This window comes from Pongo abelii, chromosome 2 (genome assembly GCF_028885655.2).
Source record: "Pongo abelii isolate AG06213 chromosome 2, NHGRI_mPonAbe1-v2.0_pri, whole genome shotgun sequence".
In the NCBI taxonomy this organism is placed as follows: domain Eukaryota; kingdom Metazoa; phylum Chordata; class Mammalia; order Primates; family Hominidae; genus Pongo; species Pongo abelii.
In genome coordinates this window covers 180,918,243-180,942,417 of record NC_085928.1, presented here as the reverse complement: position 1 = coordinate 180,942,417, position 24,175 = coordinate 180,918,243, and the positions used below count along the sequence as shown (strand labels likewise).

Sequence of the window (24,175 nt, the reverse complement as noted above, 5' to 3'; positions counted from 1 at the left end):
AAAATGTAATACTTCCATTATTGCCTTTAAAAAAAAAAGTGTTTCCTTGCAATTGTGTAATAGTCAACAGATGTCTGTGGCCACCATTTTATAGTTTTGGGTTTGCAAGGCCACTTTTTCCAACCTGTGCATTTACAGTTTAATTACCAGGGTATGGTAGAGAAAACTATGGTCTGTGCAATCCACACCACCATGAGTAAAGGAAGCGATGCATAGCTTGCCTTTGAAGGCATGCATTCTTTCCCATCAAAAATGGAACTCATTAAAATGAAACATTACCCTTTCGTTTCACACAGATCAAGTCCAAGATCTGTCACTTAATAGCTGTATGAAAATGAGCAAGTTATTAGGTTCTCTAAGATGTTTTCCTCCCATCTGCAATGTGAAAACAAAAATAATACCTACCTCATGGCATTATTGTGAGGATTTAATGACAACAAATATAAAAGGTTTAAAACAATGCCTGACATTTATTAAGCAAACAGCAAATGTGGCCTCATTTTGATGATGATGATGATGATGATGATGACGATGACAATGACCACCACAATAATGAAGCCTATACTATCTGAAGTATTTAGAGTCAGATTTTAAGAAATATGCTTACGTAGAATTAAGCTTCTCTTTCCCTGATTCAGCTATTTCATGCATTTTTTAAAAGTATTTATTTGTGGCCATTTCTAATATCTGAACAGAAGTTAAAAGAATTTAAATTATATAAAGTGTTCCTGCATCCTTTGGTGGTAGGGAAAGGGGGACTTTAGGGCAATCTGGCATCAAAGATTCTTCCAGCCTATTTCTTTTATGACTTTTTATCTTTTTTCCCCCTAATAAAAGAGACATTAGCTAGGTGGTAACAACTTGTTAAGGTCAATTATTGAATTTGCCTGCCCTCTGTCCCTGTATAGATAAAAAGCATTTCACAATAGTCTAAACTACTAAACACCCCTTAAACTGTTTTTCTACTCTGTAGCTCTGGGGCTAGCCAGCTCTAAACCACTCTGTTTCCCTATACTCATTTCATATTGCTGCTGTAATGAATTATCCCCAATTTAGTGGCTTAAAACAACACAAATATGTTTTCTTATAGTTTTAGAGGTCAAAAGTCCAAACTCAGTTTTAGTTAGCTAAAGTCAAAATGTCAATAAGGCTGGTTCCTTCTGGAGGCTCTGAGGGAAGAATGCATTCCTTGCCCTTTTCCAGCTTGCAGTGACCAACTATAGTTCTCTGGCTTGTGGCCCCTTCTTCCATCTTTGAAGCACAACATTCTAATCTCTACTTCTGTCATCACATCACCTGCTCCTCTTCTACCTTACTCTTATCAGGACACTTGTGATTACATCATTGGATTCACTCAAATAATTCAAGATAATCTCCCCATCTCAAGATTCTCAATCACATCTGCAAAATCTCATTTGCTATGTGACGTAACATTTACAGAGTCTGGGGATTATGCTGTAGGCTGCCAGGGGACATGATTTAGCCTATCACGTGAATGTTAGACAGTCACTGCAGGATGTGACTTTATAGTTTTATGCTCCAGAAAAAAAAATTCTGTTTGGTTGGTGTTAAAGATACTTGCATGGAAAAGGCCCACCTATCAAAGTTTGAAGCAGTGAAATAGAATATAACAAGGATGTTCACATTTCTTTTGGCACAAACATTTTCACACCTGTCTACTCAGGCATTTATTGGCCTTACCATTATCTGCTTGACTGCAAAAAAGGTTTTCTGTGTACCTCACTTTCCTATTAATTAGAAATAAAAGTAACAGATATCTGCAAATGTTGTCAATTTTCATCTGATTAATTTTGAAAGTGTTTTTGTTGCTATTGTCAGCTCTATTGTGTATTTTACATTGGTCACTATTAATTTATAGATTTTGGAAATATGCTGGCATACAATATTAAAATACGGATAATTATAATTCTCTAGATAAGGCTTAAAAGTATGTTTTAAATTACTTCCAAATAATTTATACAAAAGGAAATTTAACTTTGAAAGTTGCTTTCCTATCTAGATTAAAAACCTGTGCCATTGAAAGAAAAAAAAGGTTGTAGGTTACAACTATAGAATTGAATTTAGCTATCACCAGACAATTATTCTTTAAAACGATCAACTTAGAGAAAACTTAGTTAACTCTTTGAAAAACTGTCATAAGTGTTATCTTAAGCTAGTCATCACCATGATTGAATCATCTCTATCAAAATGTAGAGATTAGGCTTGAGCCTGGGAGGTGTCAAGGCTTCAATGAACCATGATGGTGCCTTTGCACTCCAGCCTGAGTGACAGAGCAAGTGAGACCCTGTCTCAAAATAAAAAAGAAAAATGTAGAGATAAGGTGGATGCAACCTAGGTTATCCCATCATAAATCTTGCTTGTTAGTAATACTTTAGTCCATACATGAGTCAAATTAGCAATCTTCGTTCAAGATTCCCCAACCAGCTTTTACAGCAAAATTAAAATAATTGCTCTTAGGTTAAAAAAAAATCTCAACATGCTCTGAAAGCAAATAATTTTAGCAAGTTTTGATGCTGAATTTATATTCCTTGCTTTTTAAAATTTCAGAATCAAAGCCATGTTAGTAGCAAACATTCTTTCATTAGTTGGAGCTCTCTTGATGGGGTTTTCAAAATTGGGACCATCTCATATACTTATAATTGCCGGAAGAAGCATATCAGGACTATATTGTGGTAAGTCTCTCACACACACACACACACACACACACACACACACCCTACCTTTGTCTGAAAATAACTCTAAAGGCGGATGTGGTAGCATTCAGGGATATTAAAGGTGGATGTGGTAGCATTCAGGGATATTTTTGAGTCTAGGGTGACATCACAGAGGGAAAGGCAATAGCATAAAGTTGAAATCCTGAGTCAGGGGGTTTGGGACCAGTAAGTAGGAATTATGATGCTATCAAGGTTCTTGTCCATGGCAATGACATCATTTCTAGTTGTATGATCACAGACAAATTATTTAACTCTGACTCTCAGTTGCTTCATTTATTAAATGAAGCGGATAATAATATCTACCTTATAGGCTGATTGTGAGAACACATGTAAAACGTTCCGCATAGAATCTGACATATAGTAAGCTACCAGTAAATGCTAGCTGTTGTTATTACCACTGTGGTATAGCAGACAGTGGGAGACTGCTATACCACGACCCTTAATTCTGCCCTTATGGACTACCTGGCTGCCACGTCTCCATCTCTTCTATCTGACAAGACCTTAACACTCTGAACCCATCTCTTAGACCACATTCCCCAGCCCTGTATGATTCTAGACATGACCGAGTGAAGCATTACAGTGGTGGTGTCCATAGGGAAAGCGAATCAGAGAGAAGCAGCTGACATTTAAAAGTTCAGAATAAAGGAAGGAGGTTCCTCCCACAAACTTTATTCTGAATAGTGGGAATCACTAGTTCTTGGAGACAGCTTTTCAAACATTCAGAGGCAACTAATTAGCAGACATCTGAAGAAAGGGAGAATCATTCAATCTCTCTCTAAAACAAATGGCTAAATCTTTAACTTCTGCCAATGAAGCTCTGATTTTGATGGTGCTAGGTTGAGATTTTAACCCATTTTCACAAATTTTAGTTGCCTTTCAAGGCACCTCTATCCATGGGGATGGGGAAGGAGTGGTGAGGACATAAGATTTGTATATAAAAGTATTTTTATTAACACTTTTACCTACAGAAAAGACTTGAATTCCATGTATCTTCAATGATCAGTTGAAGCAAAAGACTAAAATATCAAGTTAACAGTCTAATTAAATCTCTTTTTATTATTTTCATTGTTAATAAAAATAACTGAAGATCAGTGTAGCTTTATCAAGGTAAAGAGTCAACCCCAAATGTGGAAAGGGCTTTAGATTCAGAGCAAATAAATTCTGGCACTGTCTCTGCATGGCCTTAAATATTAAATCTGAGCCTCAGTTTCTTCTCCCATAAAATGCAGATAATAACACTATGAACGAAGTCCCAATTATGATTCTTCTTTCTTTTCTCTCCATTTAAAAAAATACAGTGTGAAAAAAATATATAAAATGTTTTTGGTAAAATTGAAAACAAATGCTATAAATACATTGTAAAACAACCTCTAACTAGCATAGCCAACCAACTTGTACTCCCCAACTATCTTCTAAAATTATGTTTGGCCCTATTCTGAGCATTAAAGTTCCTAAAAATTATAGGAAATATAATTTGACTTCAAGTTCATGTGAATTCAGACCTGTGAGCTTATCTACATTATTCTGTTTTTCAGGTATAGTATTAGCTATTACAGAAAGATAGTACAACTTAGAATAGAGCCAAATAAATGATTTTTTTTCTTATTTAAGATCAACAGGCTACACATTAAAAGTCATCTGTAAAATTCAGCTGAAATATAGATGCCTTATCACACATGTAAATGTTCATTTGAGACATTAAGAACAACTTGAAGCATTAAAAAATATATTTTGAAAACAATTGTCAAAGCATCTTTTACACAAAGATCATCCATTTCAATTTGACAGGCAGGTAGTTTCTAAGAAGAAGCCTCCGCAAATCCTATTTTTAAATAGTTAAGAAAATGCCAAACATTTAATTCAGCCTTGCCTGTCGATAGTCTCTGAACTTTTTATGCAGTTAGCAAATGGCTGGACACTCTACCATTTCCAGCACGACTGATTACATGTGCATTTAAGAAAGCTTCAGAAGGCAGAATGAGCTAGTGTTTTCAAATGTTTTGTATTCGTTTAAGTACCAAAAGTCTTTCTCCAAATAAAATTTTTTCGAAGCCTAATATTTGAATAGAATAAAGAAGCTGGGTTTCCCTGGTTTCTAACTGGGGAAGAGTCCTTAAGATCCTTAACCTCTTCTACCTCTCTGCACCTCCCCTCGCCCCTCATCACCACCTTAACAGTGATCTTGAGGGCCCTCTACATTGTAGAAATTCAGATAGGGCATGCTGTTCTCACACTAATGCTCTGTTGCTTGTGATCTTTGGCAAGTTGTTACTCACATCTATCAAGAGGTTGGTGGAGATATGTTCTGATTTCCTTTAATCCCATGAGCCCTAATTAAGAATATTATTAAAACATTCTTCAATTTCTTTTCTGAAGATAACCTAAGGCATTATGATGTAAACTAAAAATTAACATGAATTTTAATTAAATAAGATGATATAATGAAGAACTGTCAAATACATGACTAAGCATTTCTTTCTATTCATGTTTCCAACTACAACTGCATTTGGGGTCATATCAAATATCTCTTGCACAAACTATGTCTATACCTAGGAACAAGGGTTCATCCTTCCAATAAACTCAGGGAGGGGCTTTCATTGAAGATATATACTGTACTTAAATCAAATTGTTGTTACTGAGATAGTCCTGGTTGCACTTTAACATTTATGTTCATGTTTCATGCAGGGCTAATTTCAGGCCTGGTTCCTATGTATATCGGTGAAATTGCTCCAACCGCTCTCAGGGGAGCACTTGGCACTTTTCATCAACTGGCCATCGTCACGGGCATTCTTATTAGTCAGGTAAAAACTCCCCATCCTTATCCCCAACTGCACCCATCTACTTCATCCTCTACGGTACCACTACTACTGTTGCATCCCCTACTGTACTTCCTCCACTTCATCCATCTCGTCCCTCCCTGACTATCCATTCTCACTGTAGACCAGCGCAGAGAGAAAAGCCAATTCTACCAGTGGTAGCGGAGGTGGTGTAGAGACATAGACTTTTTCATTCAAAGGTAAATTATTATCACTCCTCACTTTTCCCCTTGGAATTGTTGGTGGGATAGCACTGGAGGTGACCTGGCAAGCCAGGTCTTAACTTCAGAGCTATTCTAGAGTTAAATTATTCCATTTAGATTTCAAGAAATAGAAAACTTCGTGTTTGACTGCCTGGGTTTCCTTTGTTTTAAACATCTTACTTGGGAATCTAATATGTAAGTGATTGCCACAGGAGCTCCTGTTCAGCTGAGTCTATCCTTCCCTTCTACCCTGTGGTGTCAGAGGGAGTCTGGGACCCCACGCCTACAACAATCCAGAGGGTAGTCTATAAACTATTGCCATAGGAATTGCCAAGATAGTTCTCATCACAGTAATTGTTCTATCTATAAAACCCCTTTCTATTTAAGTTCTGGATAATATAAGAAGGAAATATCAAGCAAAGGTCCAAAGTCATGGATGATTTTAACACAGTATTATTCTATCTGGTTGCCTGGAGAATACAGCTATGTGTTGCTTTAGATATCAAGTATGTATTTTTGTCTAAACTTGGTTGATTCTCATCCTGACTGTCCAATTGGAGTTAATGAAAACAAACCTAGGTTAATTCCTTATACAACAAATAGTTCCTAATTTAGTTAAAGTGAGACACAATAGTAAGAGTTTCCATTTTTACTTGAACCAAAGTTGTCAGAGACTACTATTAAATAGCCAAAGTACCTTTTCAATAAACTGGTGTAAAAGGTAGATCCAAAGTATTATGTAGTTGATATACTTCCTCCTTGCATTTTCAGATTATTGGTCTTGAATTTATCCTGGGCAATTATGATCTGTGGCACATCCTGCTTGGCCTGTCTGGTGTGCGAGCCATCCTTCAGTCTCTGCTACTCTTTTTCTGTCCAGAAAGCCCCAGATACCTTTACATCAAGTTAGATGAGGAAGTCAAAGCAAAACAAAGTAAGTCTGTGGATGGTTTTTCTTTCTTCCTATTGTTTTGGCATTATCAGCTAATGTAAAACAGTGTATTATATAATGTAAAACAGTGCCTTCCACATGAAGTTGGTGATTAAATGTAAGAAGAATGTGCAAAATCCCTTTTATATGACTGGCGCATGTCATTTGGCACCCACAGGCATTCACTTAAGCCAAAACCAGAAATCCATATACATGGTATTAGACTCAACCAGAGGTTTCTAAAAGATCCCTCCAGCATTATGCTTCTAAAATAATGAGGATCATAGTTTTATTTGTCATAAGATGAAGCCAAATGTTCTATTTTTCTTTTAAATCAAAGAGCAGGATTTAATTTAACAAAAAAAGAATTTCCAACACCCATGCGATTAAGTAATAGAATGGGGCATGCAGAAATGTAGCTCTTTCGTTAACATAAAAATAAATTTCTTTTTGTTTTGACCTGAGTTGTTTCAACCTAATCATTTTCCGGGACAGGCTTGAAAAGACTCAGAGGATATGATGATGTCACCAAAGATATTAATGAAATGAGAACAGAAAGAGAAGAAGCATCAAGTGAGCAGAAAGTCTCTATAATTCAGCTCTTCACCAATTCCAGCTACCGACAGCCTATTCTAGTGGCACTGATGCTGCACGTGGCTCAGCAATTTTCTGGAATCAATGGGGTAAGTTTAAGAACACCCACTAACTCTTAAGAGCACAATGAATTAAAATAGGGAAGGCAAGGGGTACAAGTTTAAATAGCTAAAAGATATTTTAAGATATTGTCATCATGGGTCTTGGTGTAACAAACATACATTGAGTGAGCATTAATTTTCATTTTGCTTCAAGTTTTCTAAAATTACTTAATTTTTTAAAGTGTCAACAGTCAATGGTACTATATATCTATTAAGGTGAAGGCAAAAAGCAAAAATCTTAATACATACAAGGAGGGAAAAGGAGAATAATTATACAACCCTCCCCAAAAAAACTGCAAGGAGCTTCCACAGTTGAGTATTGAATTTAGGATTTCTGATAGCCCAAGCCAAATGGAATCAAGGGTTCCCTTTATCTATTTAAATGAAGTATACCAGATAGCCAGGTGCAAAGAGCAGTTTCCTGCCGTCTAAGAAACTTTCACTCCATTTGAGGAGATAGCACACAAAATAAATAATAGAGTAAACTGGCATGATATTGGTGACTAAGGACAGTAGACAATACATGATTGAAAAACACTGAGCATTAAACTAGCTAGCTTTTAGGTCTTATACTGAAACCCCTGCATCATACAGACCAAGATGGTTCTACTGACAATTAACTACTAGAGGAAAAAATTAAGCATTTGTTAAGAAACTAGATTAAAAAAAAAAAAAAAAACACCACTTCTCCCCTGTTGTTGCTGTTAAAAATGTAAACTGGACATTTGCTGTAGTGAGCCAATGCCAAATCCACATGGGACACCTTGTGGGTGATTGAGAGATGGGCAAACACTTGGGGGAGGCAAAGGAAGTAATTCCCATCCATTGAAACAAAATGAGACCTGAACCTCACTCCACAAACTCCACTGTGGTCTCCGTCCTCCTTTAAGAGGTCCTTGATGTTTATTTTTATTAATACTCTGTATAACTTTGAGGCTCAGAGATCAAAATCATATCTCCCATCTCAGCTCTGTCTGTATATTCAATGGCACAAAATTTAATTTCTCTGAACCTTACTGTTTCAGCTTCCATCCCAGTGCCTGACTTAAAGAGGAATCTAGGAAATGTTGAACCTGAGGCTGTTGGGCAGCCTAAAAATGGTGGGATAGTGTGAAGTGTGCATATGTAGGCCTCTATGCACTGAACACAATTGGCACAGTCCTCTACCTCAGTCCTGTCTACAGGAAGAGGTACCGGCAATAGGACATGTTAGGTGGGGAAGGAATGACAAAGGATGATGGATAACACAGAATGACCTAAAAGACATAAATATATAAAGATAACTAAATTTTAAAAGGCTATTAGGAAGGTTGTGAACAAAATTTCTCCATGTCTACTGAGACTAGTGAAATTTTCTGGATTAAATGTAATAGCAACTAGATCTCTTATATATGCTGGGGAGACTGTAAAATTGTCATAACTTCTTTCAAAAACTATTTGGCAATATCTATCAAAGTTGAGCATATGCCTACACCATGGTCCAGCAATTCTATTCCTAGTTATAAATGCATACATATTCCACCAAAAGGATTGTACTAGAATGTTCCTAGCAGCACTATTCATAATCACTATTTATTACTATTCATAATCAATAGCTAAAAGACATTTAAAAATGTTGACATCATGTGCCTTGCTACAACAAACATATATTGAGTGAGCATTAACTTTCATTTTGCTTCAAAAGTTTTCTAAAATTACAATTTTTAAAAACGTCAACAGTCAATGGTACTATATGTCTGTTTAATATTAAGGTGAAGGCAAAAGGCAAAAATCACAATAAATACAAAGAGGCAAAAAGAATAATTACACCCACCCCCCAACCCCCCCAAAAAAAAAACTAAATTGCAAGTGGCTTCTAGAGTTGAGTATTGAATTTAGGATTTCTGATAGCCTAATGAATAGTAAATTATTCATTTAGGAATGGCAGCTACCTAAATACTCATCAATAGAATAGTAGTAAATCATGGTATATTAATACAACAAAATACTACATAGTAATGATAATGAACTGTCTACAATACACAATAAGGATGATTCTCACAAAGGTAATGTTGAATAAAAGAAGCAAGTCACAAAATGATACATATTATGTGGTTCCATTCACATCAAGTACAAAAGTAGACAAAATTTATCTATGATGTCAGGAGTTGGAAGAGTGGTTTCCTTGGGATAAGTGATAAAGGGAGATTTAAGAAGTTTCTGGAGGAGTGGAAGTTATTTCTCTTCATCTGGGTGCTAGTTACATAGGTGTGTTCAGTCTGTGAAAATTAATTAAGCTGCATATTTATGTGTACTTTTCTGTGTATATTATACTTTAACAAAATGTTTCAATTTATTTACAAAAATAAAGAAAATGCAGTAGCAGAGTTCTCAACTAAACATAAGGAGGACGTTTAAGCAATCAGAAACTTTAAGCACTAAAGGAAGACTGAGGGTTCTCTTCCTTGGAAAGAGAAAATCCGTAGGAAGTTCTAGGGAGCACGCTGCCATAGAAACAACTAAAAATAAGCAATCTAAAATATTTCTTGCTTTAAAGATATCAGTGCCAGACTTCTTAAGATTAAGGCTAACCTGTTTTTACTTTGCAGATTTTTTACTACTCAACCAGCATTTTTCAGACGGCTGGTATCAGCAAACCTGTTTATGCAACCATTGGAGTTGGCGCTGTAAACATGGTTTTCACTGCTGTCTCTGTAAGTCAATGCCCTAGATAAATACTCCGCTTGTTCCTTAGTCCAGAAATTGCAGGGGGGTTGGGGAACTTCGGCTCTAAAAGCAATCAATGACTTATTGTACACATGCTCTAAGTGTGTAAACCCAAGTGAGTCATGAGAAGAGTCCTGTTTGAATAAGCCAACCACTGCATTGAGATTAGGCATAACTGAGGTGAATCGCTTGTTCTTTGCACTGCTGGGATGCCATTTAGTCATTCATTTGTGAATTTTTAACTCACTTGGAGAGACAGAGAACTTCCTCCTTGTGCAGATTCCTAGATTCCTTCTTTTCTCTGTACATAAACCCCTTGGGAGTGGCTGACAGCTTGTCATTTCTATTGATCTTGGATGGTCTACTTAGATTCCTCTTTTTACATAGTTCAAATTCTTTTTTTACCATGTGCCTTGGGGGAAACATATAAAAATAAATAAACAAGGCCCTCTCTAACAGACATTTAAGCCTTTAAGCAAAGTTAAACAGACTCAGCAAATGGTATTAAGCCACTGGGCAGAGCTTCCCAGTAGTTCACAAGGTTGTGGCTTCTGGTGATACATGAGAGTATGTGTGATATTATGAGGGAAGCGACATAGTAACTAGAAATGTTACTGCTTTCTTCCAACAAAAAAAAGTCATATACTCGTCTTAAAACCAAATAACTTTATATAAGAAGTGATGGTTCTTATATATTAAGGATATATAAGAACCTGACAAGAAGAATATCTAACATAATAATCTAAGAAGTAAACAAACAACAACAAAGACAAAAACTCCCCAACTAAGGTAATCCACTGTAGAATGAGAGTCATTGAGCTTATTTTTATCTTTGTTCAGCAAGACAAAAACAGCAAAAAGTTTATTCTTTTCAATTTTAGTCACAATACTATACTCAAAATAATTTAGTCACTTGTTTTTTATTCTCTGCACATGAACTCTTAACTATTACCTTAGGGTGATCAATAAATTACAGCCTGGCTACCCAGATCAAAAGGCAGGTTTGTCCAGACCACATTAAACAGTGCTGGACCTTGGAAAGAGCAGGAAAAACAGATAATAACGAAACATCAACAGTTCTGTAGACATACCTTTAGAGATAAGACCTGTTTAAACCAAAAGTCCACTCTAAATCAAGCAAGACCTGTTTCTGAAGTGCAATCCAAGGGACTATTCACCCTTTTGTCTCCTGGAATATTTTTTACAAATTCTTCAACATATTTTTTATAATAGATTATTATTAAAACATTTTGTGTATAATAGGATTTTCTATATAAAGCATCAAATTGTCAAGATTGGATAGCCTAAATTCTGAAAAAATCTAAAGAGGAAACTTCTGTAAAGTTTCATTTTTGCACCCTGCTCCCAACCCCACTGATGTGGGAGGAGTTAAGACAGTGTCCTAATTATTTTGAATATAACTTTTTAGAGTCCATCCTTTGATTCTGTGAAAGTTTTTGAACAGGGAAGTGATGTAATCTTTAAAAATCAGCCCTAATCATTAATTAAGCCTCCAGGACTACAGATGACATTTAAAATTTTTAATTATATTAATTTTTGAAACGTTGTTTTAAAGTTCAAAAAGCATAAAAAGGATAGTCCCTCCGTCACCCAGTTTCTCTCCCCAAAATTAACCAACATTACCAAATTGTGTAACATTTGGTAAATGTATGCAAATGGTAAAAATACGCAAATAGAAATATGCACTGAGTATATTAATGTTTCACCGAATTGGAAGAACATCAATTTGTTTTTGGGAAGAGAGACTTTCCCAACTCCACACTAATTATGTTCCACATCCTATATTTTCTTCCACACTAATGGGCTGGTAGAAGAGGGCCTGTAATCTTGAGAGAAAAAAAGCAGAAAGAAATATGGAGGGGTCTAGGAAGCAGGATGACACTGAAAGAGAAGCGGTGACTACCAAACTGCAACTAAGCGCCCAGGATTTGCGTGAGGCACTGGGGCAAAGATGAGGGTTCTAAATGGGCAGACATCTCCAGCCACTGACCATGTCTCACTCCTTGTCACACTCATCCTGAGTGCACACCAGGCCTCAGGGACAGAGGCCAACTCAATTTTCAAGACGTTCAGTTTTAGAGTTTATAGTAAGGGAGCTTATTCACAAAGAAATGCTTCTATTTTCTTGGTAGCTTGACATGGTGGCACCAAGCCAGTTTTGAACATCATAATAAAAGAGTTAAAATATAGAGAGAAATTTTATGAACTTGAGAAAAGTCTGTTTTTTCCAACTTCCTTCTCAATCATTAAATATGTGCTCTTTGCTTATCGTCCTATCTGAAGTGATTTAAAACTCTGATATGAGTGTGCCTCTGAGAAACAAGCTTTCACTGTAGGTGAAATGTTTCTAAGATGTCTTCAGAGCCAGAGCTCAGTATACTAAAGACATTGGATTGCTATTGATTTACTGATAGGCTGATGAGCCAGCCAACTTGCTCACCAGGTGCCAAAGTGAGAAATTATGACAGGAAGTTTTGTGGGGGGTGAGGGGAAGAGTGACTCACCAGCCTTGGTAATATTCCAAGGATCAGGCAAGAGTATAACAAACTCTGGTCTTGGCTAATTGTAAAACTTAACCATTAATGCAAAGGTCCACAAAACTAATGGAATCAATGACGCATCTCCTCAGTTAAGATAAGAAAGCATTTTAACCCTTTGCTTTAAAGTCCTAACTTTTAAAATGAATAGTTCACTCCCAGCACAAGACACAATTAAGCATACCAGAAAAATGCAGGCCTATTTTGGTTCAATTATCAAATTCCATATGTTGCTAGGTGAGTGGTCATAATAGGACTTTATTAAGCAGTGAGCAAATTGGATGAGAATAGTTGACACCTGAACAGGTATACTGTTTCCTGTGTCAGTAGTGCACAGACTCTTGTAATTATAACTTAGGATAATTATTAGAAAAGAAGTTAATGCCATGTTTAAATGTGGACCCTTCACATTTTAAACGTACAGGACATCTATTGGAAGAGACCCTAGCTGTACAGTCTGTGAATATTGTACCCAAAGTGATAATCCTGGAGTAGTGGTAACACTATGGTTCTATCTCTATAACGGTCTATTCAAACCAGTGTGACTCAGTTAAGCAGATATTTGATCATTACCCGCTGTCCACTGAGACTAGCTCTGCCACCTGGGGCTACAGCCACTCCCCACCTGGATCTCACTCCTGTGAAATGGAAGGACGGAATTGCCTCTTATCTGTTATATAAATTAAAACGACCTCTTTGGCAGTAAAAATGATTTAAGTAAACAGTCAATATTTTGTGACTCACAAAACTGAGATAATCTTTAAAACTATCCTAGGTATTCCTTGTGGAGAAGGCAGGGCGACGTTCTCTCTTTCTAATTGGAATGAGTGGGATGTTTGTTTGTGCCATCTTCATGTCAGTGGGACTTGTGCTGCTGGTAAGTTTGGTGCCTGCACTGAGGTTTTTCATTAACATATGATGGTACCTGGCACCTCTGTGGTCCAGGTTAAAGTGCTTTGTATTCAAAAATCTTGAGACTGACTTATGAAATAAAGCCAGAGCAACAGCATAAAATCAAAGGAGATATATAAAGAAAAGATGAACTACTTTCTTGGGTTTAAGACTGAATATCAGCATGTAAATTCTGGTTGTCATCCAGGGAGGCCATGTACCCATGGTTAGAGCATAAGCTCTGGATTCACCGCCAACTGGGTTTTAATGCTGACTCTGCCACATGGCTTCCTGTGTGACCTTGGGCATGTACCTGAACCTCTGCCCTCCTGGCATTGTCATCCACTACTTCACAGGGAGCTACACATCTTGTCTGGAAACCTTAGTATGAGTAGGAGCAAAGGTCACTGGATCCTTGCCCTGCCTCTTTCACAGGAAAATCCTAATCCAGAGGATTTCCTTATAAGAAATCTAAGTCTAAAGAGTTAAGCATAATTCAGACTAGAATAATTTCTCTCAGAATAGAATAACTTATACTTGCTTGAACAAAATACATTAGAAAAAGTTGTATGCCTGCCTGTGAACTCAGAGGCTACTTAGCTAAAGGAAAAAGCAGCCAATGATCTCAGCCCCACGATTGTTTTTGTTTTTTTCCTCAGAATAAGTTCTCTTGGATGAGTTACGTGAGCATGATAGCCATCTTCCTCTTTGTCAGCTTCTTTGAAATTGGGCCAGGCCCAATCCCCTGGTTCATGGTGGCTGAGTTTTTCAGTCAAGGACCACGTCCTGCTGCTTTAGCAATAGCTGCATTCAGCAATTGGACCTGCAATTTCATTGTAGCTCTGTGTTTCCAGTACATTGCGGTAAGCAGCCTAATATTCCACAGATTCACTGAACAGAACAGAGGGTCAAACAACTGCTAACTCGAAGTCTGTGTTTGCTTTCTATCCAGGACTTCTGTGGACCTTATGTGTTTTTCCTCTTTGCTGGAGTGCTCGTGGCCTTTACCCTGTTTACATTTTTTAAAGTTCCAGAAACCAAAGGAAAGTCTTTTGAGGAAATTGCTGCAGAATTCCAAAAGAAGAGTGGCTCAGCCCACAGGCCAAAAGCTGCTGTAGAAATGAAATTCCTAGGAGCTACAGAGACTGTATAAAAAAAAACCCTGCTTTTTGACATGAACAGAAACAATAAGAGAACCGTCTGTTTTTAAATGACGATTCCTTGAGCATTTTAGATCCACATCTTTAAGTGTTGTTTTATTTTTATGTGCTCTCATCAGAAATGTCATCAAATATTACCAAAAAAGTATTTTTTTAAGTTAGAGAATATATTTTTGATGGTAAGACTGTAATTAAGTAAACCAAAAAGGCTAGTTTATTTTGTTACACTAAAGGGCAGGTGGTTCTAATATTTTTAGCTCTGTTCTTTATAACAAGGTTCTTCTAAAATTGAAGAGGTTTCAACATATCATGTTTTTTTAACACATAACTAGAAACCTGAGGATGCAACTAATATTTATATATTTGAATATCATTAAATTGGAATTTTCTTACCCATATATCTTATATTAAAGGAGATATGGCTAGTGGCAATAAGTTCCATGTTAAAATAGACAATTCTTCCATTTATCTCACTCAGCTTTTTTCTTGAGTACTAGAATGTGTATTTTGCTTAAAATTTTACTTTTGTTCTGTATTTTCATGTGGAATGGATTATAGAGTATATCAAAAAATGTCTATAAAGAAAAACTTTCATTTTTGGTAGGCTTATCAAAATATTTCAGCACCCAGAAAAGAAAACCATTTTAGTTCCTTTATTTAATGGCCAAATGGTTTTTGCAAGATTTAACACTAAAAAGGTTTCAACTGATCATATAGCCTGGGTTATCAGTTAATATTAACATCTATTATAAAACCACGTTGATTCCCTTCTGGTACAATCCTTTGAGTTATAGTTTGTTTTGCTTTGTAATTGAGCACAGCCTGGTTTTCACATACCCTCAAACAATCATGAGTCAGACATTTGGTATATTACCTCAAACTCCTAATAAGTTTGATCAAATCTAATGTAAGAAAATTTGAAGTAAAGGATTGATCAGTTTGTTAAAAATATTTTCTGAATTATTATGTCTCAAAATAAGTTGAAAAGGTAGGGTTGGAGGATTCCTGAGTGTGGGCTTCTGAAACTTCATAAATGTTCAGCTTCAGACTTTATCAAAATCCCTATTTAATTTTCCTGGAAAGACTGATTGTTTTATGGTGTGTTCCTAACATAAAATAATCGTCTCCTTTGACATTTCCTTCTTTGTCTTAGCTGTATACAGATTCTAGCCAAACTATTCTATGGCCATTACTAACATACATTGTACACTATCAATCTGCCTTTACCTACATAGGCAAATTGGAAATACATAGATGATTAAACAGACTTTAGCTTACAGTCAATTTTACAATTATGGAAATATAGTTCTGATGGATCCCAAAAGCTTAGCAGGGAGCTAACGTATCTCTAGGCTGTTTTCTCCACCAACTGGAGCACTGATCAATCCTTCTTATGTTTGCTTTAATGTGTATTGAAGAAAAGCACTTTTTAAAAAGTACTCTTTAAGAGTGAAATAATTAAAAACCGCTGAACATTTGCCTTGTTTTCTAAAGTTGTTCACATATATGTAATTTAGCAGTCCAAACAACAAGAAATTGTTTCTTTTCAGTGTGATTTGTTTTTCTTTTGGGCCAATTTGGTATAAACTATTTTCACTTGGGATTTCAGGATACAGTCAAAATGAGCTTAAATAACTCAGGACATCTTTGTGCTGAACTGTGAACTCTGGACAAAAATAGAGAGTCTCTGAATAGGGCAGGAGCAGGGAAATGGCTCCTGGGTGGCTCTTGTACGCTTCTTCAGGATGCTGATAGCCTTTGGGAAGCCCAGTGTAAACAATGATAAAGGAGCTTAACACTGTTATAGGCGATGCATGTGATTTAATCAAATCACTATTCCTGATCTCATTTACTAACAGAATAAAGTGGTAAATATTTAAATTAAAAATTCCAAAGACCACTTTTAAGTGCTTCTTCACTATTTTGACTGGCCCACAAACACCAGAAATTCAGACCCTGAAGTTTTCTGCCTCAGAGAAATTTAAGTACCTTATATTGTTCCCCTTCTACAACTTTTTCCTTGCAGAGATACATGTGAGTTGAAAAGAAACATTAAAGGGAAATAAGAAACTGATAAAGCTTTATAGGAGGACCAAACAAGTAGCTTACTATAATAAAAAAATTTTAAGTCTTCAATGGTATACATCATAATAAAAAATAAAATTGACACTAATTAATTAAATTTAATCTCAGGGAAATTAGATGTGAATTTGAACACCTAACTTTCCATGTACTCCCTCATTTTTGTGGAAGTGTTTCTATACTCTAATGTCTTTACAAATGTGATTTTTCTCTTAGCTTGTTTGAAGTATGAGAATTAGAGTTTTTGGTCTGGCATTCACCTGCTACATCTAGGATTGCCCACTGTCATGACTCCCAGGAAAAGGTCCTATCTTAGCTTCCTCCTCCCTACTTTCCTCAACATGGTCAGCACTGTAATGCAGCTAAGATATAGTAAAGCATTGCTCCCTCCCCCTACACTTCAAGGAGCTCACAGTCTAATGGGGAGTTCAGGAAGGCCAGAGTATTAATATCCCCATCGGTGTCTTTTGCCTTACGTGAACCTGCGTTTCGAGCCCGCTCTTGTAAAATGGGCACAGTAATATTATCTACCTCAGAGAGTTGTGAGGATTAAACATGAAGTGCTAAGCATAGTGCCTGGTACAAAGACAGTACTCAATAAACGCTACCTAAAAAACTAGTATTCATAGCAATACTGTTAGGATAAAGAATTATCATATATGAAATAGTTCCACATTTTTGTTATTTTTTTTTTAAAAAGGAGTTTTATAAGTTCAAGATAATATTTTCTTACTTCAAAGAAACAACCTCACAACAATGAGGGAATGGTAAGAATCAGGAGAGACTACTAACCTGGCAGGGGAGCTATCACAGTCACAAAGGTGGTTTTCCCAGGGCACGGCTCATCCATTACACTCCGGATGTGCTGACCCCTGCCATTTCCCCAAATGTGGGAAACCCAACTGCATAGTTTGTAGTAGTGGGGGACTGTGTTCATGTGGTCCCCTGAAAAAAACAACAACAACAAAGGATCAGAAGAGACACTAGGCTATCTAATTCCTAAATCCAAACCTGATATATCTAAGTAAGATTATAAGAATTTTTATTGCATTTTCTGAATTTGCTTTTGCATTAAGTTATGTTATTTTTACAGGGTCTATATGTACTATTATTTCTTAGAATAATACTAATTATAAAACAAAATTCTGTATATCACATTTAAATGTAATTTAATAGAATTATAATCACAAGACAAGACCAAACTTTGTTGATAATCCTCAGTAATTGCAAAAGAGGTATACACATGTAGGCCAGCATACATGCATAAACTACTTCTTATTGCTAGTCTAATTGTTCCATATGTAACAAATACAGCAGTTCAGCAATATCTTGTGCTTACAGGGTCCTAAGCAGAGGTGATGAGTCCAAGTGTAAATCTATATATATATGTTTTTTTATTTTTCATGGCAATTGTATATTAGTGACCTGGGGAGAAAAGGTTTATTGACAACCACTCTGATCCATCTGCTGCTATTTTTACTGCTAATTTGGTGCACATTAAAAAGAATGATCATGAAAAGAAACTACTTTGAGTTAAAAGTATATATTATATATATATATTTATTTATTATATATATGTTTATTATATATATAAACTACTGTGTGTGTATATATATACACACTATATATATACACACACAATAGTTTGATATCAATAAATACATTTCTGAATGCTTAGTGTTGCTTCATTTATATAGAAAAAAACACACTTTAAAAACTGATATTGGTTTATTATATATACTCATTTCCTTCTCACAGTACTTTCCCATTCTCATTTTAGAAATAAAATGTGAATGATTTTTTAAGGCCAAATTTTATTCCCATCTGGCAGTTGTTTTGATTATAAGTAGTGGAAAAACTAACCTCAAGATTAAATAAGAACAGTAGAAGAGAAATCAATGACTCCGTTTGATGAAAACAATTTAATTCAGCAAATATTTAGTTGAGTTCCTTTTATGAAGATACTTTGTTAAAGTTCTGTGAAACATACAAAGCTCTCATAAAAGAGCTAAGATTTAAAAACAACTAGTTATAGTACTATAAGGAGTGTAGTAAGAGTACAGAAAATATACATAAGTGGTTTTCAAATTTTTAAGTTGACACCTTAAATTTTTTGTCAAATATTTGAAAATCTGCAAAAGATGCAATTTTTCAGAATATAGTATATATTGGCATTTTAAAAAATTACTGTGCTATTTATTCAATTGAATTTAAAAACTATAGTAATTTGTTACTATCCACCATCAAAAAAACAAAGACATTATGTATAAGCTTTTCATATCTATCTATATCTAGATATATCGATATCTAGATAGATCGATAGATAGATAGATAGACAGATGCCTCCAGCTGCAAAGGACATGATTTCTTTTTTTTGCCTGCATAGTATTCCATGGTGTATATATATATCACACTTTCTTTATCCAATCAACTATTGATGGACACTTTGATTGCATGATTTTGTTGTGAATAGGGCTGCATTAAACAGACAAGCTCACATGTCTTTTAGACATAATATATTTTTTTCCTTTTGGTAGATGCCTAGTAGTGGGATTGCTGGGTTGAATGGTAGTTCTATTTTTCATTCTTTGAAGACTCTCCATACTGTTTTATTAATACATAGATGTACTAATTTACATTCTCACCAACAGTGTATAAGCATTCCCTTTTCTCTGTGTCCACACTAAGATCTGCTGTTTTTTGACTTCATAGTACCCATTCTGACTGATGTGAGATGTATCTCATTGTGGTTTTAATTTGCATTTCCCTGATGATTAGTGATGTTGAGAATTTTTCATATGTATGTTGGCCACTTGTATGTCTTCTTTCGAGGACATGTCTGTTCATGTCCTTTGCCCACTTTTTAATGGATTGTTTTTTCTTGTTGTTTGTGTTCCTTGTAGACTCTGGATATCAGTCCTTTGACAGATCCATAGTTTGCAAATATTTTCTCCCATCCTGTAGGTTGTCTGTTGACTCTATTGATTATTATTTTGTTGTGCAGAAGCTTTTTAGTTTAATTAAGCCTCATTTGTCTATTTTTGTTTTTGTTGCATTTGTTTTTGAGGTCTTAGTCATAAATACATTGCCTAGCCCAATGTCCAGAAGAGTTTTTCCCAGGTTTTCTTCTAGGGCTTTTATAGTTTCAAGTATTACATTTAGGTCTTTAATCCATTTTGAGTTATTTATATATAGTAAGAGTTAGGGGTCCCATTTCATTCTCCTGCATATGGCTAGCCTATTTTCCCAGCACCATTTATTGAATAGGGTATCCTTTCCCCATTGCTTATGTTTGTCAAAGATAAGTTGGTTATAGGCATGTGGATTTATTTCTGCATTCTCTATTCTGTTCCATTGATCTATGTGTCTATTTCTGTGCCAGTACCATGCTGCTTTAGTCACTATAAGCTTACAGTATAATTTGAAGTCAGATAATGTGATGCCTCTGACTTTGTTCTTCTTGCTTAGCATTGCTTTGACTATTCAGGCTATTTTTTGGTTCCATATAAACTTCAGGATTATTTTTTCTAAATCTGTGAAGAATGATGTTATTAATTTGATACGAATTGTGTTGGATCTGTATATTGCTTTGGGCAATTTGATCATTTTAATGATATTGATTCTTCCAATCCATGAGCAAGAGATGTTTTTCCATTTGTTTGTGTCATCTACTATTTTTTTCATCAGTGTTTGGTATTTCTCCTTGTAGAGGTCTTTCACCTCCTTGGTTAAATGTATAATCCTACTTTTTGTGTGTGCATGGCTATTGTGAATGGGATGGAGTTCTTCATTTGGTTCTCAGCTTGAGCATCATTGGTGTATACTGATTTTTGTGCATTAATATTATGTCCTGAAACTTTACTGGAATTTTTTATAAGGATTAGCAGTCTTTTGAAGGAATCTTTAGGGTTTTCTAGGTATAAAATCATGTCATCAGCGAACAGAGATAATTTGACTTCCTCTTTTCCAATTTGGGTGCCTTTTATTTTTTCTCTTGCCTGATTTTTCTGGCTACGACTTCCAGTATTATGTTGAATAGAAGTCGTGAGAGTGGACATTCCTGTCTTGTTCCAGTTCTTATGGCAAATGCTTTCAACTTTTCCCCATTCAGTATGACGTTAGCTGTGAGTTTGTTATATACGGCTCTTATTATTTTGAGGTACGTTCCTTCAATGCCTAGAATCTTGAGAGTTTTTATCATGAAGGGATGTTGGATTTTGCCAAATGCTTTTCCTGTACCTATTGTTATAATCATATGGTTTACGTTTTTGTTTTCATTTTGTTTTAATTATCCATTCTTCATATTCAATTTGGGTTTTTTTTTAAAGTTTTTATTTTTAATTCTGCTTATGTGGTTAATCATATTTATTGATTTGCATATGTTGAATCATCCTTGCATTCCATGAAATAAAATCTACTTGATCACAATGAATTATCTTTTTGACATACTCTTGGATTTGGTTTGCTAGTATTCTGTCAAGGTCTTTGCATTTATGTTCATCAGGGATATTGTTCTGCAGTTTTTTGTTGTTCTTGTTGTGTCCTTGCCTGATTTTGGTATCAGGGATACTGATTTTGTAAAATGAGCTATGGAGAAATCCCTCATTCTCGCTTTTTTGGAATAGTTTCAGTAAGATTAGTACTAGCTCTTCTTTGTATATCTCGTAAAATTTGGCTGTGAATCTGTCTGTTCCTGGGCTTTTTTTGTTGAAAGATTTTTATTATTGCGTCAATTTTATTAACTGTTATTGGTCTGATCCAGATTTCTGTATCTTTCTCATTCAGTCTTGGGAGGTTGTATGTTTCCAGGAATGTATCCATTTCCTCTGGGTTTTCTAGTTTGTGTGCATACAGGTACTTATAGTAACCTTTGATGATCTTTTATATTTCTTTGGTATCAGTCATAGTTTTACTTTTATCATTTATGAGTGTGCTTATTTGGTTTTGTTTGGTTTGTTTTTTTGATACAGGGTTCTATTGCCCAGGCTGGAGTGCAATGGCTTGACCACAGCTCACTGCAGCCTCAGCCTTCTTGGCACAAGCAATTCTCCTGCCTTACTTTCCCAAGTGGTTAGGAACACAGGTGTGCACCACTGCACCCAAGTAATTTTTTAAAAATTCTTTTGGGGAGACAGGATCCCACTATATTGCCAGGCTGGTCTTGAACTTCTGGGCTCAAGCTATCCTCCCACCTCAGCCTCTCAAAGTGCTGGATTACAGGTGTGAGCCACCATGCCCAGCCTGTGCTTATTTGAATATTCTCTCTTTTTTTCCTGGTTAAAGTGGCTAGCAGTCTATCAATTTGTTTATCACTTCAAAAAACCAACTTTTTGTTCTGTTGATCCTTCATGTCATTGTTGAGTTTTGTTTTGTGTTTTTTTGTCTCAATCTCATTTAGTTCTACTCTGATCTTTGTTACTTCTTTTCTTCTACTAGCTTTGGGTTTTGTTTTGTTTTTCTTATTTTTTCCAAGTCCCTCAGGAATTGTTTTCCTGATTTCTTTGTGTAGGTTTTCATCTTTCTCTTGGATCTCACTGAACTTTCTTACAATCCAAACATTGAATTCTCTATCTGTCTTTTCAAAGTTTTCATTTGGGTTAGAATCCATTGCTAGAGAGCTAATGGATTCCTCTGGGGATGTCACAATACTCTGTTTCTTCATAATGCTGAATTTCTCGTGCTGGCTCCTTCTCATCTGTCGAAGCTATCACTTCTTATTTTTTAATTTACTTTCATTTGTGGATTTTTTCTTCCCTCCTTGAGAGTGTGACTATTACATATATTGGGTAGGGCCCTTTGCTTTGCTTTGCTTTGCTTCTGTAATTTTTTCAGGAGACCAACAGTCTGAATTTCATGGTTACAGATAGTCTTAGTGTAGTGGTTTTCTCAAATGCTAGTTGTAAGTTGTAGTAGCAGTGTGTTGTGTGTGTGTGTGTGTGTGTGTGTGTGTGTGGCCAGGCACACTGTCTACTACACATATGGGAGGTGGAGGTCTCAGGAGGTTTATCTCATTTCCCAGTCAGCAGGAATTATATAAAGTAGTGCAGTTCACCCTACCTGCTAGTAGGTAGCACTTGTGGGTAAAAACTAGTTGAGCACTGTACAATAATGTCAGCAGAAATTGTGATGAGTTGTACAGTTTGATCTCCCAGCCAGTAGGTGGTACTTGGAGGAGAGAGGCAGTTGCAGTGGTGGCAGTGAAATTTTTGCTTGACCTTTGTTGATTGGGGAAAAGTACTGGGGTACCTCTGGCACTGGGCAGGGAATAGGGTTCCCAGGGGTGCCTTCCCAAGCTCCACTGCTAAGGTAGCTGCAGAAGGCAAAGCTGGGCTGGTCCAAGCACCAACCTTGGTGGGGACCTGGGGAAGCTCTCAGGCCACAGGGCCCCTCCTCCAGGGAGGAATGGAAGTGCCTCTATTGTGCCACAGAGCCCACTCAGGGGAAAAGGGGAAGCCCCTGGGTTTTCAACCCAGGAGGGGGCTAGGGCACACCCAGCAACAAGCCCAACTGGTTGGACTAGTCACAAGCCTTCTGTGCCCAGATTTTCAAGGTATTCCATGTATTCCAGACCATGAGACTCCCTGTGCAGAAGTTGTAGCTATCAGGTCATACCTTTCGCCATCCAGTCTCACAAAGGGAGGGACGCCTAGCTCCCCACCTCCACATGAACCCACACCATACTTTTCTCTGTGTTTTGACAGTGGGGTCTCTGCTCCTGCTCAAAATCAGGCCACAGATCTCATCTCCAGACCTCTGGGTAGTGTGTTCAAGCCCTGAGGACCTGAGACAAGAGCAGTGGATTTGTCCTCTTGCCCCTCAAGGTCAAGCACTGGCTGTGATACGGGGATGAACTGCTCCCAGGCCACCAACAAACCACTCAGGGGGAACAATGGAGGATATACTGTGACCCTCCACCCCTGCCCCCTCCAGGAGGCCAGGCAAGCAGTCTTGAAAGGGACCATCAGGCATAGGGGTGTACGATTCAAATGTAACCCCAGTCCTGTGGCAATGGTGATGAGGCCTATCTCGGGCATGTGAGCATACCCTTGCCCTGCTCTCTCTCAGCCAGCAAAGAGCTGGAGCTGTAGCCACTTAGATCCAGACACAGAACTCTGGGGTGGGTAGGTGACCAGAGGCACATTTTGCTTCACTTGCCCAGCATACTGAAGCTTTTTGGGCTTCATGCAGATTCAAGCAGTGCCTCTGTGTGTTCTTCAGGCTGTTCCCTCTGCCAGGCCAAAGGTTTGTTGGTGTCATGTGAACTCCTGTAGCTAGTATCTCAGAGGTCCACAGCAGGAACATGGTGCTCTGAGGTTCCTTTACTCACTCCTTCCTTGGGTCTGGTCCAGGTCCAAGAGCAGGGTCCTGATGCCCAGTGTTGCTGAGCAGCCAGCACCA

General features: G+C 36.7%; 1 protein-coding gene and 1 non-coding gene across 2 annotated transcripts in view; both read left to right on the top strand.

Annotated features, from left to right (window-relative positions):
- The window catches only part of SLC2A2 (solute carrier family 2 member 2), a 30,561-nt gene extending 14,317 nt beyond the window's left edge, over positions 1–16,244 (top strand). Inside the window, exons 4-11 of the mRNA XM_002814276.6 lie at positions 2,569–2,693; positions 5,421–5,536; positions 6,526–6,688; positions 7,181–7,368; positions 9,969–10,073; positions 13,420–13,521; positions 14,195–14,398; positions 14,488–16,244. Of these exons, the coding sequence (XP_002814322.3) occupies positions 2,569–2,693; positions 5,421–5,536; positions 6,526–6,688; positions 7,181–7,368; positions 9,969–10,073; positions 13,420–13,521; positions 14,195–14,398; positions 14,488–14,688 (1,204 nt within the window). The 3' untranslated portion in view covers positions 14,689–16,244. The remainder of the gene's footprint in view (positions 1–2,568; positions 2,694–5,420; positions 5,537–6,525; positions 6,689–7,180; positions 7,369–9,968; positions 10,074–13,419; positions 13,522–14,194; positions 14,399–14,487) is intronic.
- A 1,317-nt stretch (positions 16,245–17,561) lies between these two features.
- LOC112132954 (U1 spliceosomal RNA) lies at positions 17,562–17,725 on the top strand. Its single transcript, XR_002914652.1, has one exon. It is a non-coding gene; the product is annotated as a U1 spliceosomal RNA (small nuclear RNA).
- The last annotated feature ends 6,450 nt before the right edge of the window (positions 17,726–24,175 follow it).